The following is a 12,605-nucleotide window of genomic DNA, read 5'->3' as shown; positions in this document are numbered from 1 at the left end:
AGGCGCAGGCGCGTTCAGTTCAGGGCCAGACGCGCGGAGACCTGGGAGCTGGCAGGGCGGGGCCGGACTGGGCGCGGGGAGACCTGGGAGCCGGCGGGGCGTGGGCGCGGCGGGGCCGGGCGCAGGGGCGGGGGCGGGGCAACCGAGGGCGCGCGCGAGCCCCAACGGCCGTCGCCGCAGCGCGGGAACACGCGCCGCAGACGCCCCGCCCGCGTGGGTTTGAACAAGAGGCCCCGCCCCCGGCCCGCGAGTGGCCAATCAGCGGGCGCAGCGCGCGGAGAGCGCAGCGTCGACCCTTTGTGGACGCCGAGTGGCGGTCGCTCGCCCCGCCCCGCGCCGTCGGGCGCTCCTCCCTTAGCGGCGGGAAGCTGGCGGCAGCGGCGGTGGCGGTGGCTGAGCAGAGGATCCGGCGGGCGGCCTCGCGGGTCAGGTGAGCGGGCCCGGCGGACCGCTAGGGCGTCTACGGCGGCGTGCACTTTTGTGCTGCAGGGCGCGGAGGAGCCTGGGGGCGGTGCGCGGGGTCTGTGGCTCCTGGCGCTGGGTCCGGGGCGGAGGCGGCGCCCGGGACCACCGCTGGGGCTGCCGCGGCGCCCTCGCCGCCCTCCTGGGCGCTGGTTCCCCCGCGGGGTGGCCGCTGCTGAGGGGGCCCGGGGAACAGAGGGGCCCGGGCCGCCGTCTGCGTTCCTTGCGGAGCGCGGAGCTGGGGCTTTGCCGAGGCCTGCGGGCGGCCCCACGCGGGAGCCGCTTCCCGAGGGCCCGGCTGGGGTACGCAGCGGCGTTTCCCGTACCTCGGCTCTAGTTGCAGCGGAGGGAACGCCAGGCGCGCCGCAGCCCCCTCTATTGGAGCCCGGCCGCGGAGAGGGCCGCGGATGCGGGAGGAGGCCCAGACCCCGGGCGGGTCGGCCAGCGCCGTCTTCCCTGGGCTCCTCCGGCGGTCCGAGGTGGGACTAGGGAAAGTCCCCGAGACACTTGCAGAAGTCAGACGCAAGCTTCCCTCCGCGTTTTCAAACGCTTCTTGTCCCGCAAACAGGATCGTCGTGACAAAGGCTCCGCCAGCTTGCGGGAATAGAGGGTCTCCGCTGCCTCGCTTCTCCTGTGGCCTTCGTGTGGGACGCACGGGACGGCGGGACCCAGATAACCGTTCTCTCAAAGTGAGCCACAGAAAAACATTGCCTGTTCACAAAACTTAGGTTTTATAAACTTTCTACGTACAACCACTCTGTTTTCAGTTGTCACCATGTTTTATAATTAGGGTGGAAATCCAGAATACAAAGTGAGTTACACCCCTTTTCTAGGAAGAGTAGTAGGCTGTATCTTGGAAAAGGGGCTAGGAAGTTTCCCTCAACTTGCCACTGGAACATGTTTTCAGGGAAAAGGAGTGTGTATCGTTCCAAGTAACAAAAGTACCTGCAATTGGTTGGGCGCGGTAGCTCACACCTCCCAGCACTTTGAGAGGAGGCCTAGGCGGGTGGATCACCTGAGGTCCCGAGTTCGAGACCAGCTGGCCAACATGGTGAAACCCCGTCTCTACTAAAAATACAAAAATTAGCTGGGCGTGATGGCGCATGCCTGTAATCATAATCCTAGCTACATGGGAGGCTGAGGCAGGAGAATCGCTTGAACCCGAAAGGCAGAGGTCGCAGTGAGCCGAGATCGTGCCATTGCACTCCAGCCTGGGCGACAGAGCGAGACTCCGTCTCAAAAAACAAAAAAAAAAACACAAATACCTGAAATTAACATATCAGTAATTGTTCATGAACAGCCTCCAGCAGACTTGTAGTGGAAGGTGGAGCTCCCACTCAGTACTCAAGACTGCAGACCTTGCTCCTCTTCTCCCTGTTTTTCCGATAAAGTATTTCAAAGCTTATCTGATGTGTGAGGAATGGAAATTGTTGATGATTTGCTTAAAAACCCGAAACTTCGAAGTGGCTGCAAGTCCAGCTGTGAAGGTGACAGGTTAGGTCAGAGTTGAGTCTGTCCCCAACCGTCCCAGCCCTACTGATCAGAATCTGGGAATCTGCGTTTTCAGCCAGCCTCGTGGTATTGCTCAGCCACGAAGGTGTGGCCGCTGCTGCTGTAGTGAAGGACCAGTCCCCGAGCTGTACTCTGCTTGCCTGAGCAGCACTGCGGGGCTGCTCCCTGCTGGCCTCTGCCTCGGTGGGCCTAGGTTGCTCTGTCCCTAGTGGCCTGTTGGCTGTTCCACCTGCCATGTCGGACATGTCCTCAGTCCGTCTGGCCCTCTTCGTTTTTCTCTGTCTGGTCGGTGCTCGGTTTAGAAGCCTGAGGGCAGTGCTGGGAGTTGACTGAGGGCTTGGCTGTCCCGGTAACAACCTGTGGAGTTGGAGGGATTTTAGGCATTTAACTAGATGTGTAGAAAGAGCTTCAAAACTGAGCAGGGGGCCAGGCATGGTGGCTCACGCCTGTAATCCAGCACTTTGGGAGGCCGAGATGGGCGGATTGCCTGAGTTCAGGAGTTCGAGATCAGCCTGGCCAACATGGTGAAACCCCGTCTCTACAAAAAATACAAAAATTAGCCGGGTGTGGTGGCGCGTGCCTGTAGTCCTAGCTACTCGGGAGGCTGAGGTAGGAGAATCGCTTGAACCTGGGAGGTGGAGGTTGCGGTGAACTGAGATTGCATCACTGCACTCCAGCCTGGGGGACAGAATGAGACTCTGTCTTAAAAAAAAAAAAAAAAAAAAAAAAATTGAGCAGGGAGCTAGGCTCCACAGCCCCACCGGTATGGTATAGGGCCCTTTCTCATTCCATATTAGAAGGATTTAAGCAGCCTCAGGCAAAAGTCACACAGGAGGCCCTCAGGGAGCTGGGCCCAGCCCAGGCATCCCTCAGGGCTGGTTAAGACCATGCTCTTGCTGACTTTGTTCCAAACACAGATATAACCCAATTCAGGGTGATCCTCACAGGCCAGCTCCTCTGGGCCCAACCTTATCCTCTTCACTCCTGAACACATGTTCTGGGTGACAGCTCTTTGGGGTCACGCGACTGTAAAAAGCACCTGTGAGCTTTACTCTTTTTTGTATTAATAGTAATAAACTTGTCAGCATTTTAAAATATTGGGTACAACACAGAATTAACAGCTGCTGGAGATTTGGAACATTGGAGAGGAATGATTTGAAGTGACTGAACAGGGATATTCTCATGGTACCAGAATGGGATCTGTGCGTGGGATGAGATGCAGTGGAGGATGATGGGGATTCTCTCTCGTCCCTTGTAGGACTTGTGTAACCCAGGCACATCTACGCAGGTCCCTGGGTTACACAAGTCCTACAAGGGGCGAGAGAGAATCTCCATCATCCTGGAGGATTCTTTCTGGCCCCTTGTAGCATTTCCCACCCTGATGGTGGCTACCCTTCTGTGTTTTCACAACTTAGATTAGCTTTGCCTGTCCTGAAGGTTCAGATCAATAGAATCCTACGGTACATATTTTTGTGTGTGTCTTACTGCTTTTATTCAGCGTTTTGAAATTTATCCATGTTGCATAAATCATTGAGGTATGTTGCTGAGTTGCATTCCTTTGTCAGAATACACCAGATCGTATACATTCAACTTGTTTTAAGTGTTTTTTGTGTGTGTGTGTGTGTGTTTTTTTTGAGACGGAGTCTCGCTCTGTTGTTCAGGCTGTAGTGCAGTGGTGCAATCTCTGCTCACTGCAACCTCCGCCTTCCAGGTTCAAGCAATTCTCCTGCCTCAGCCTCCCGAGTAGCTGGGGCTACAGGCATGTGCCACCACACCTGATTAATCTTTTGTATTTTTAGTAGAGACGGGGTTTCATCGTGTTGGCCAGGATGGTCTCAATCTCCTGACCTGGTGATCCGCCTGCCTCAGCCTCCCAAAGTGCTGAGATTACAGGCATGAGCCACTGTGCCCGGGCTGTTTAAGTCCTAAAAGAATGCTTGTGGCTGGGTGTGATGGCTCACTCCTGTAATCCCAGCACTTTGGGAGGCCGAGGTGGGCAAATCACATGATGTCAGGAGTTCGAGACCAGCCTGGCCAACATGGCGAAACCCCGGCTCTATTAAAAATACAAAAAATTAGCTGGGCGTGGTGGTGCACGCCTATAATCCCAGCTACTCGGGAAGTTGAGGGAAGATGAGGCAGGAGAATCGCTTGAACCTGGGAGGTGGAGGTTGCAGTGAGCCGAGATTGCACCACTGCACTCCAGCCTGGGCGACAGTGAGACTCCATCTTAAAAAAAAAAAAAGAATGCTTACGACTGAGAGTGATGAAACTAGGCCAAGGACCGCCCCCCACCTCCCCAGGAGGCTCTCTGGAGGCTCACACCTGCTGGTCCTGTCCTTGAATAGACAGAAAAAAGGTTCCCCCTGTTCTCTGAATTTCTTTTCGGTGTGATAGATCTCATTGCCTGTGCATTTAACACTCCTAAATTTTATAAAACGATTATTTCTTTGGTATTTATCCAAGAGAAATGAAAAACCAACGTTCATGCAAAAACATGTTCTAGAATGTCCATAGCAGCTTTATGTGTAATAACTCCAAACTGGAAACAAGGAAAAAGTTCCCTTCAGCTGGGGTGTGGTGACACTCTGCTCCGTCTGTGCCTCCAGATCCTACTCTGTTGTGAACTGTTGACACACAAGAGTTTGCAAGGATCTCAAGAGAATTATGCTGAAGGAGAAAAGCCAACCTCAGAAGGGTGCTTGCTGTGGGATCCCATTTATGCCACATTGTTGGGCTGACCCAGAGCTGAAGGGTGGCATGGCCAGAAAAGGACCTACACAGGGAGGCCAGGGTGTCTGGTCCTGGCAGGAGAGCAGCCGTGGAACAGGGTAGGAACACAGACGTGGAGCTCAGTGGAGGAGGGAAGGAACGCTTAGCTGTGGGGCTTAGAGACTTGGCAAAACAAGAGGAAGCTTTACCATCAAGTGTGCAGAAATAGTGCGGGAGAAAGTTGGTGGAGCGTTCCGCCTTCTTAGGATGCAGTTTAATAATGTTTATCAAGCCTCTTAAAAATGTACCTGCACATCACCCTAGTAAGTAAAGAGCCGAGGCTAAGGAAGCCAAATGCTAGAAATACAAAACACCTAAAGTTAGAAACTGGTATCATTTGTGATTGGGAAAATTGTCAGTAGTGTGAAACTTCCCTCCCTTGTGCAGAGAGGAAAGTGCTGGGAGAAATGACTGGAAAGGAGGAACCCAGGTGGTGACTGTGTTTTTCTGAGTGGATGGGATCCTGGGAGAAAATTTGTTTTATGGTTTTTGATGCTCTTCCAGATTGTCTATGGTGAGCTGTGGAAATAAGCAACCAGGTGAGAACAGGCAGAGGCTGTTTATCCAGAGCTTCCCCTAGCAAGGGTGTGGCCCTCCTCTCTCGTGATTGGCAGAAACTCATAGGCAGGTGAGGGAACAGGAGAGCTTTACAGTGGAAACCAGGGAAGCTCAGGGATGGCTGATGGAGGCTGCTGACTTGGGGGACTGGGGTGGCCAGTTAGAAGTGGGGCTCCTGGCCTGGCACGGTGGCTCACACCTGTAGTCCCAGCACCTTGGGAGGCCAAGGTGAGTGGATCACCCGAGGTCAGGAGTTTTGAGACCAGCCTGACCAACATGGTAAGTCTCTACTGAAAATATAAAAATTAGCCAGGCCTGGTGGTACACCCTTGTAATCCCAGCTACTCAGGAGGCTGAGGCAGGAGAATCCCTTGAACCTGGGAGGCGGAGGTTGCGGTGAGCTGAGATCGCGCCACTGCACTCCAGCCTGGGCGACACAACAACAACAACAAAGAAGTGGGGCTCCTGTGAGATGGCCTAGAACACGTTTGGCTTTCTCTGGTTGGTCCTAAATTGGAAGCAGGGACAAAAACTGGAGAGGTTGTCAGTTACTAATCATGTCCTGGCCATTTTGGGCTGCTTGCTATGGAAATGATTGTTTAGCTTCCTGGATTGTTCCTAGAGAAAGCAGCCAGGCTTCCTGCAGGTCTGACTGGGGCAACCTGGCTTCCTGGCCTGTTACTATAGGTAAAGGGCTGGTTTCAGACTGATGGCCGCAGATGATGGCTGAGAGTTCTGTTTCTGTATGTGGTTCTGCCATTGTTTGTTGGTATATTCCCTCGCTCAGAGCAGATGTTATTAGGGTGACTTCCGACGGTCACGTATTGCTAGTGCCGCCGTTAGGACCGCTCACAGCACCAGGCCAAGCACTGAATTCATCCTCTTAAGATCCCCAGTGGGAGGCTTCTAGTATCCATATCTGGCTTTCAGAAAAGGGCGGGAGGGTCTGTCGTTGGGTTTGGACTCATGACCTGGCATTTCTAAGGACTCAGAGGAAAGGAAAGTGGGACCCAGAGGGTCCTAGGGGCTTGGGACAGCTTCTTGAACTGGTTCCCAGTGTGGTTGTGGGTCTTCCTGGCCTGCCCCATCGGTATTCTTGTTCCTTCTGTGAGTTGCCCTGATTGCCCTGCTCAGTCACGCTGACCTCCTCTAGGCCCCACATTATGGGGGTTGTGCTGCTGGGTTTCCAGAGTCAGGGGAGGCAGCCAGGGGTTCTTCTGTCTGTAAACTTGGGCTTAATGCATGCTGTTCAAAAGGATTTGGTTTGGGTCCTAAATTAATCCATTGTTACGCAGGCTTGGGATTCAGATAGGTTGAAAGAGAAACTAAAAACCTAAAAGGTATATTGACTTCCCACAGAGGAACCCGTGGGACTTAATCTTTTCCCCAACGCAGGGTGTCCTTTGTAGTTTGACATAGCCTTATGTTAATTCTCGATATACTTAGCAATTTTAAGCCAGTGATTTAAACAATGGATTGGGATGGAAAAGCTCTGAAAAGTTAAATTTGTGGCTGACACAAAGAACTCGAATATTTACCAAAAGTAATAGGAATGTGTAAATGTGTTTTGGTGGTAAACTGTCCTTCATTTAGAATTAGTTGAGAAGCTGGTGTATGCAGGTGTGAGAGGCGGTGCCCAGCCTGAGGGCTGTGCCTGTGGTGACACTGGCATGCTGCTCTGGGGAAATGGGTGCTGTAGGGGAAATAAGCTAGGGTTAGGGAAGTTTTCTTTTAATTTTAATTTTGAAATAATTGTAGAGCCAGGGGAGGTTGCAGAGCAGTGTTCAGGAGGTCCTATGTGCCCTTCCTCTGCTCCCCAGGGCCGGCATCCTCGTAGGATGCACAGCCCGGCCCCAGGTCCGTGTGATGACACGGCTGCCGCAGGCGCATGTGTGCGTGTCCGGCGCTGTGCAGTCAGGGTAGGACCACCCCCACAGCCCAGGAGCAGAAGGGCCCTCACCCCCGAGATCTCCCTGCGCAGGTTCCTTTCTAGCCCTGCCACCCCTCAGCTCTGGGTCAGCATGACAATGTGGCATAAATGGAATCCCATAGCAAGCACCCTTCTGAGGTTGGCTTTTCTCCCTCAGCCTAATGCCCCTGTGGAAGGATCCGTCCTGTGTATCAACAGTTCGTTCCTTTCTATTGCAGAGTAGGATTTGGTGGCATGAATGGAGCAGAGTGTGTGTCACCGTGCCCAGGTGAAGGGTACATTTTCCTTGTTTCCGATTTGGAGTTATTACAAATAAAGCTGCTGTGCACATTCTGGAACATGTTTTTTGCATGAACATTGGCTTTTTCTCTGGGATAAATGCCCAAGAGGTCACTTAGTTTTTTAAAATTTACGTGTGTTAAAGACACAGGGGATGAGATCTGTGACACTGAAGGGAAATTCAGAGAACAGGGGGACCCTTTCTTCTGTTAATTCAAGGGTAGGACCAGCAGGTGGGAGCCTCCAGAGGGGCTCCTGGGAAGGGGTATGGTTGGCAGCCAGTTCTCCCGCACTGCAAAACTTCCCATCCTTGGTCTCCAGACCCCGAGCAGAGACAGCATGTGCCTCCCATACCCCAGCTTTCCAAGAGCACCTGGGTATACCCTGGTCACAGGGAGCCATCAGATTGACTAAGAGAAAAAGAAGTTCCAAAGTTTGCATATTCAAAAGATTGTAACCCTATTTATGCATAACTTGAATTATTTGAAATAATATTTCACTACATCACAAGCATGAGAAGAGAGAAACGTAATCATGCGTGAGATGCTTGTCCTGTCAGACTCTGCCGGCCAGTGTGGCCCTGAGCCAGCGGTCACCCTCCCAGCTCCCCACAGGCGGCACTGGCTCAGAATGGCACCTGTCAAAAGCCAGAGCCCACCCTCCTGTCTGCTCTGCCTTTAGTGCCCCAGAGATGTCCCAATTTAGAATCAGTTAAAAAAAAAAAAACAAAACCAGTTTGCACAGACTTGTACTTCTAAGAGTAGACATGGCCAATGTCCGTCTAGTGCATCTGTGCTGTGCGTCTTAGTGGAACCTGCCCAGCAAGGCTGAGCCTTAGGTGCCATCCCGGAGTTGCCCAGGTCTGGGGTAAGATCCAGGAATCTGCATCTTCAACCAACAGCGCCAGTGCTGAGGCATACGCCGAGAAACACTGCCTTGGCCAGCTCTGGGCTGCCACAACACACTGGTGAGGAACCCACCCCCCCTGCCCCGGACACACACATACCCTGCCATGTTTTGGTTCCTTTGAAGAGAAAGGAGTTGAGATGAGAGGGGAGGTGGCCCCTGAGGCCATGGTTGTACGGGCTGGTCAGAGCTCTCGAGTGGAGGGCATTGACCTGAGAGATGTCAAGTAGAAAGCAGCCAGGCAGAGCCTGTGCACCTTGGGAGAAATGAACTGGTGGGGCGGGTGGGGGGAGCCAAGGAATGGGTGTGATCCCTAAGGCAGGCAGCATGGGCGGGTGTGGGAGCAAGGGACTGTCCAGGGCCACATAGGCTCGGCCAGGAGACCCTGTGTCCCTTGGAGAATTGTGCACGAAACACAGACCACTCGCTGCATGGGACGAGCATACAGCCCTGCAGTCCTTCCCCTGCGCGTTCCTGGTGGCACAGCTTTCCAGCCCGGCTGTCTGCGACATATAGAGGCTTTTAGTGAAAGCATTAAGGGGGAAGGCACTAACTCTTCTGAACGCAGAAGTGACTTTGTCCGAGGCAGGATCCTGAGGGAAGTCAGAATGGTATGTGTGTGTGCCCGGCCCTGTCCGGCCCCAGCCCTGCGCCCTCTGCAGGCTGGCACGGTTCACATTAATCTCATGTTACCCCAGGGTCTCTTCTTTTGTACACACCACAGTTAGATTTTTTGAAACAGATTTTCAGCCAAGCTCTCGAACACTTACATTTCTCATATATTTCTCCTATTTTTAGTTCATTTATCTTTTTTGCTATAAAACACTGTCGTGCTACAGTTGAGAGGTTTGTCGTTTCTAACAACGTGACTGTGCCTGGCTTAGGCAGGATGGCAGCTGATCTGGGGGTGGGGGTCTCCCCCTGGGCTCCACGTCTCAGCTCTGTTAGGGAGTTACGGCTCTGTCACGTCCCTGCCAGTTACGGAGTCGCTGCTCCTTGCGTACAGTGAGGGCAGTCAGACGAAATCCAAGGGGCGCTGTCCGCAGAGAGTCTGCCGTGTGCTAAGTGGTATCTTCCTTGGTTTCTGCAGGACACAATGTTTGCACGAGGACTGAAGAGGAAATGTGTTGGCCACGAGGAAGACGTGGAGGGAGCCCTGGCCGGCTTGAAGACAGTGTCCTCATACAGCCTGCAGCGGCAGTCGCTCCTGGACATGTCTCTGGTGAAGCTGCAGCTTTGCCACATGCTTGTGGAGCCCAACCTGTGCCGCTCGGTCCTCATTGCCAACACGGTCCGGCAGATCCAAGAGGAGATGACGCAGGATGGGACGTGGCGCGCAGTGGCACCCCAGGCTGCAGAGCGGGCACCGCTCGACCGCTTGGTCTCCACGGAGATCCTGTGCCGTGCAGCGTGGGGGCAAGAGGGGGCACATCCTGCTCCTGGCTTGGGGGACGGCCACACACAGGGTCCAGTTTCTGACCTTTGCCCAGTCACCTCAGCACAGGCACCAAGGCACCTGCAGAGCAGCGCCTGGGAGATGGATGGCCCTCGAGAAAACAGAGGAAGCTTTCACAAGTCACTTGATCAGATATTTGAAACGCTGGAGACTAAAAACCCCAGCTGCATGGAAGAGCTGTTCTCAGACGTGGACAGCCCCTACTACGACCTGGACACAGTACTGACAGGCATGATGGGGGGTGCCAGGCCGGGCCCCTGTGAAGGGCTCGAGGGCTTGGCTCCGGCCACCCCGGGCCCTAGCTCCAGCTGCAAGTCCGACCTGGGCGAGCTGGACCACGTGGTGGAGATCCTGGTGGAGACCTGAGCAGGAGCCCTGAGTGCTCACAGCCGCCTCTGACGCATTGACACGTGAGCACTGGCTCCCACGGAGGGTGCGCCTGCCGCCAGCGGCCCAGCCTTGCTGCCCTGTCTGCTGATTCTGAGAAATCCCAGAACAGCCCATCACCAGTGGGGCTGCAGCCCTAGGCCCGTCCCACTTACCTCCCCCCTGTGGAGGGCCAGGCAGAGGCTGTTCTGGAAGGTTTCTTGTCTTCTGACGTCCCCACAGCCCTGGGCCCCTCGTGTCTCTTTGTGTCCCCCCACTGGAGAGGACAGTGAGCCGCAGCTGCATCAACCTCCTTTACCTTTAGATAGGTGGATTTTTACAAGTCAGTTTTACATGTTTTGGGCAGTATTTTGTCTTAAGATATATTTTTTAAACTTTTTATACCTTATCTGTTTAGATTTTTTCAGCTATTTTCTTAAAAGTATATTTTTCTATAAACATTCTTTGCTGCTACATTAGAACTTTTATAGCCTAAACAATTGCAGTTGGTGTGTTTCATTTTTTAAGGTTTAAATAAGGGTTTTTTGTTTTGTTTTGTTTTTTGCAGTGAGCATCACTACAGTCTGAGTCAACAGTGTGAATGTATCATGTTTTACTTTAAATGTGTGTGTGATACTTCTTCATTATGTCCTGCACTGCAGTGAGACCTGGGTGAAAATCAGGAACCGCACACAGCCACATCTTCCTAGACCTAAGAGTAAATTATGGAGGATTTTATTTATGTCTATTTATATGTAAATGTCATTGAAGACAAAGGTCAAATATTTGTCTGTTTGTAGAGCACAGGCACCAGTTGGTCTTCAGGGACCTCATAGCCCCTCGGTGGTGCCTTCTCAAGGCAGTGTTCCTGGAGGCTCCCGTCAGGGTCAGCCCAGGCACCTGCCCTGGGTGAGGAAATAGCATTGCTGCTGGATGAGAAACGCCTGCGCTGCTCTGGTAGACTGGTGCTGAAACAAAAGGTTAAGGCTAGGTTGAAGTCTAGAATGAAAGAAATCTGAATCCATGTCATTCATAACCCCTTGATCTGTAGTGTCATGGGTGCTGCCGCAGGCAGGGAGTGAGCTGGGGGTGCCTGCAGCCTTCCACTCCTGCCCCGCCTCACCCCACATGCTCCCTGTTTCTCATGCTTTCTCTAACTTCCTCACCCCTTAACCAAAAAGCTGTGTTTTCTTTTGTGCATATAGCCATTCTTAAATATCAGTGATGTAAACCTCACTTTATTAAAAAATTATCCAGCAAACAAAATGGGAATGTGGTGTTAGTTACGACCACGGCCTTGACCCTCCAGCAACCTTTCTGCAGGATCAGTTCTGCTGTATTATCTAATGGTGCTTTCTAAGGTGGGGAAAGGAATTGCACTTGGCTGCATTAAATGGACGCTGGGTTACTTTTATTTCCCCCCCCCACAGGGTTGCAGAGCAAATTCTTTTTACGTTGTTCAGCACCCGGCTGGGGCTGGGGGTGTCCACGACCTCTGACAGCCCCCGATGTCGAAAGTTAATCCTCATGGACCCTAGTTTAAAGGGTATGTGTTTTATAGGAATAAATCTAAAGCACTATTTTGTTTCTGTATAGCATTTTTATCTTTTAGAAACATCATTTGTTCAGCATTAGTAGTAGTTGTAGTGCCTGTTTTGGTAGCCTTCAAAATTATAAACTGCTCAGAGAATGTGACTTTTGAGTGCTTTAGGGGTGCTTGGTCGGAAATCAGACTGGGTCTGTGGAAGGACCACAGACAGGAGAGAACAGCTGCTGTGACTTAGAAGTGTAGCCGGAGCCTCATTCCCTGGACTCGCCGTGTTCACCTGTGACACTGTACACCAAAGCCTGCTTGTTTCCGCCGTGGTGCGCAGTGGCTGAGTAATCAGCTGTTTTCCAAGCATCATTTCTCTGCAAGTTTAGTGCGTGTGTGTGGCTTTTTTTTTTTTTTTTTGATGGAGTCTCGCTCTGTCTCCCAGGCTGGAGAGCAGTGGCGCGATCTTGGCTCACCGCAACCTCTGCCTCCCAGGTTCAAGCGATTCTCCTGCTTCAGCCTCCCGAGTAGCTGGGATTACAGGCACCCACCACTACACCCAGCTAATTTGTTGTATTTTTAGTAGTGACAGGGTTTCACCGTGTTGCCAGGATGGTCTCGAACTCCTGACCTCATGATTCACCTGCCTCAGCCTCCCAAAATGTTAGGATTACAGGCGTGAGCCACCGCGCCTGGCATTCTTGGTTTTTTGACAGAGTTTAACTTTTGTTGCCCAGGCTGGAGTGCAATGGCGTGACCTTGGCTCACTGCAACCTCTGCCTCCCAGGTTGAAGCGATTCTCCTGCCTCAGCCTCCCAAGTAGCTGGGAT

The 12,605-nt window shown here is 52.7% G+C and overlaps 1 protein-coding gene across 2 annotated transcripts; it reads left to right on the top strand.

Annotated features, from left to right (window-relative positions):
• The first annotated feature begins 221 nt into the window (after positions 1–221).
• CDCA4 (cell division cycle associated 4) lies at positions 222–11,821 on the top strand. Of its 2 annotated transcripts, XM_016925786.4 has the most exons (3): positions 279–430; positions 1,031–1,151; positions 9,510–11,507. In XM_016925786.4, the coding sequence occupies exon 3, from the start codon at positions 9,516–9,518 to the stop codon at positions 10,239–10,241; it is 726 nt and encodes a 241-aa protein (XP_016781275.1). In that variant the 5' UTR covers positions 279–430; positions 1,031–1,151; positions 9,510–9,515; the 3' UTR covers positions 10,242–11,507.
• Positions 11,822–12,605: the final 784 nt, after the last annotated feature.

This window comes from Pan troglodytes, chromosome 15 (assembly GCF_028858775.2).
Source record: "Pan troglodytes isolate AG18354 chromosome 15, NHGRI_mPanTro3-v2.0_pri, whole genome shotgun sequence".
Lineage (NCBI taxonomy): Eukaryota > Metazoa > Chordata > Mammalia > Primates > Hominidae > Pan > Pan troglodytes.
The sequence above is the reverse complement of the archived record's forward strand: the minus strand, read 5'-3'. Positions and strand labels throughout refer to the sequence as shown.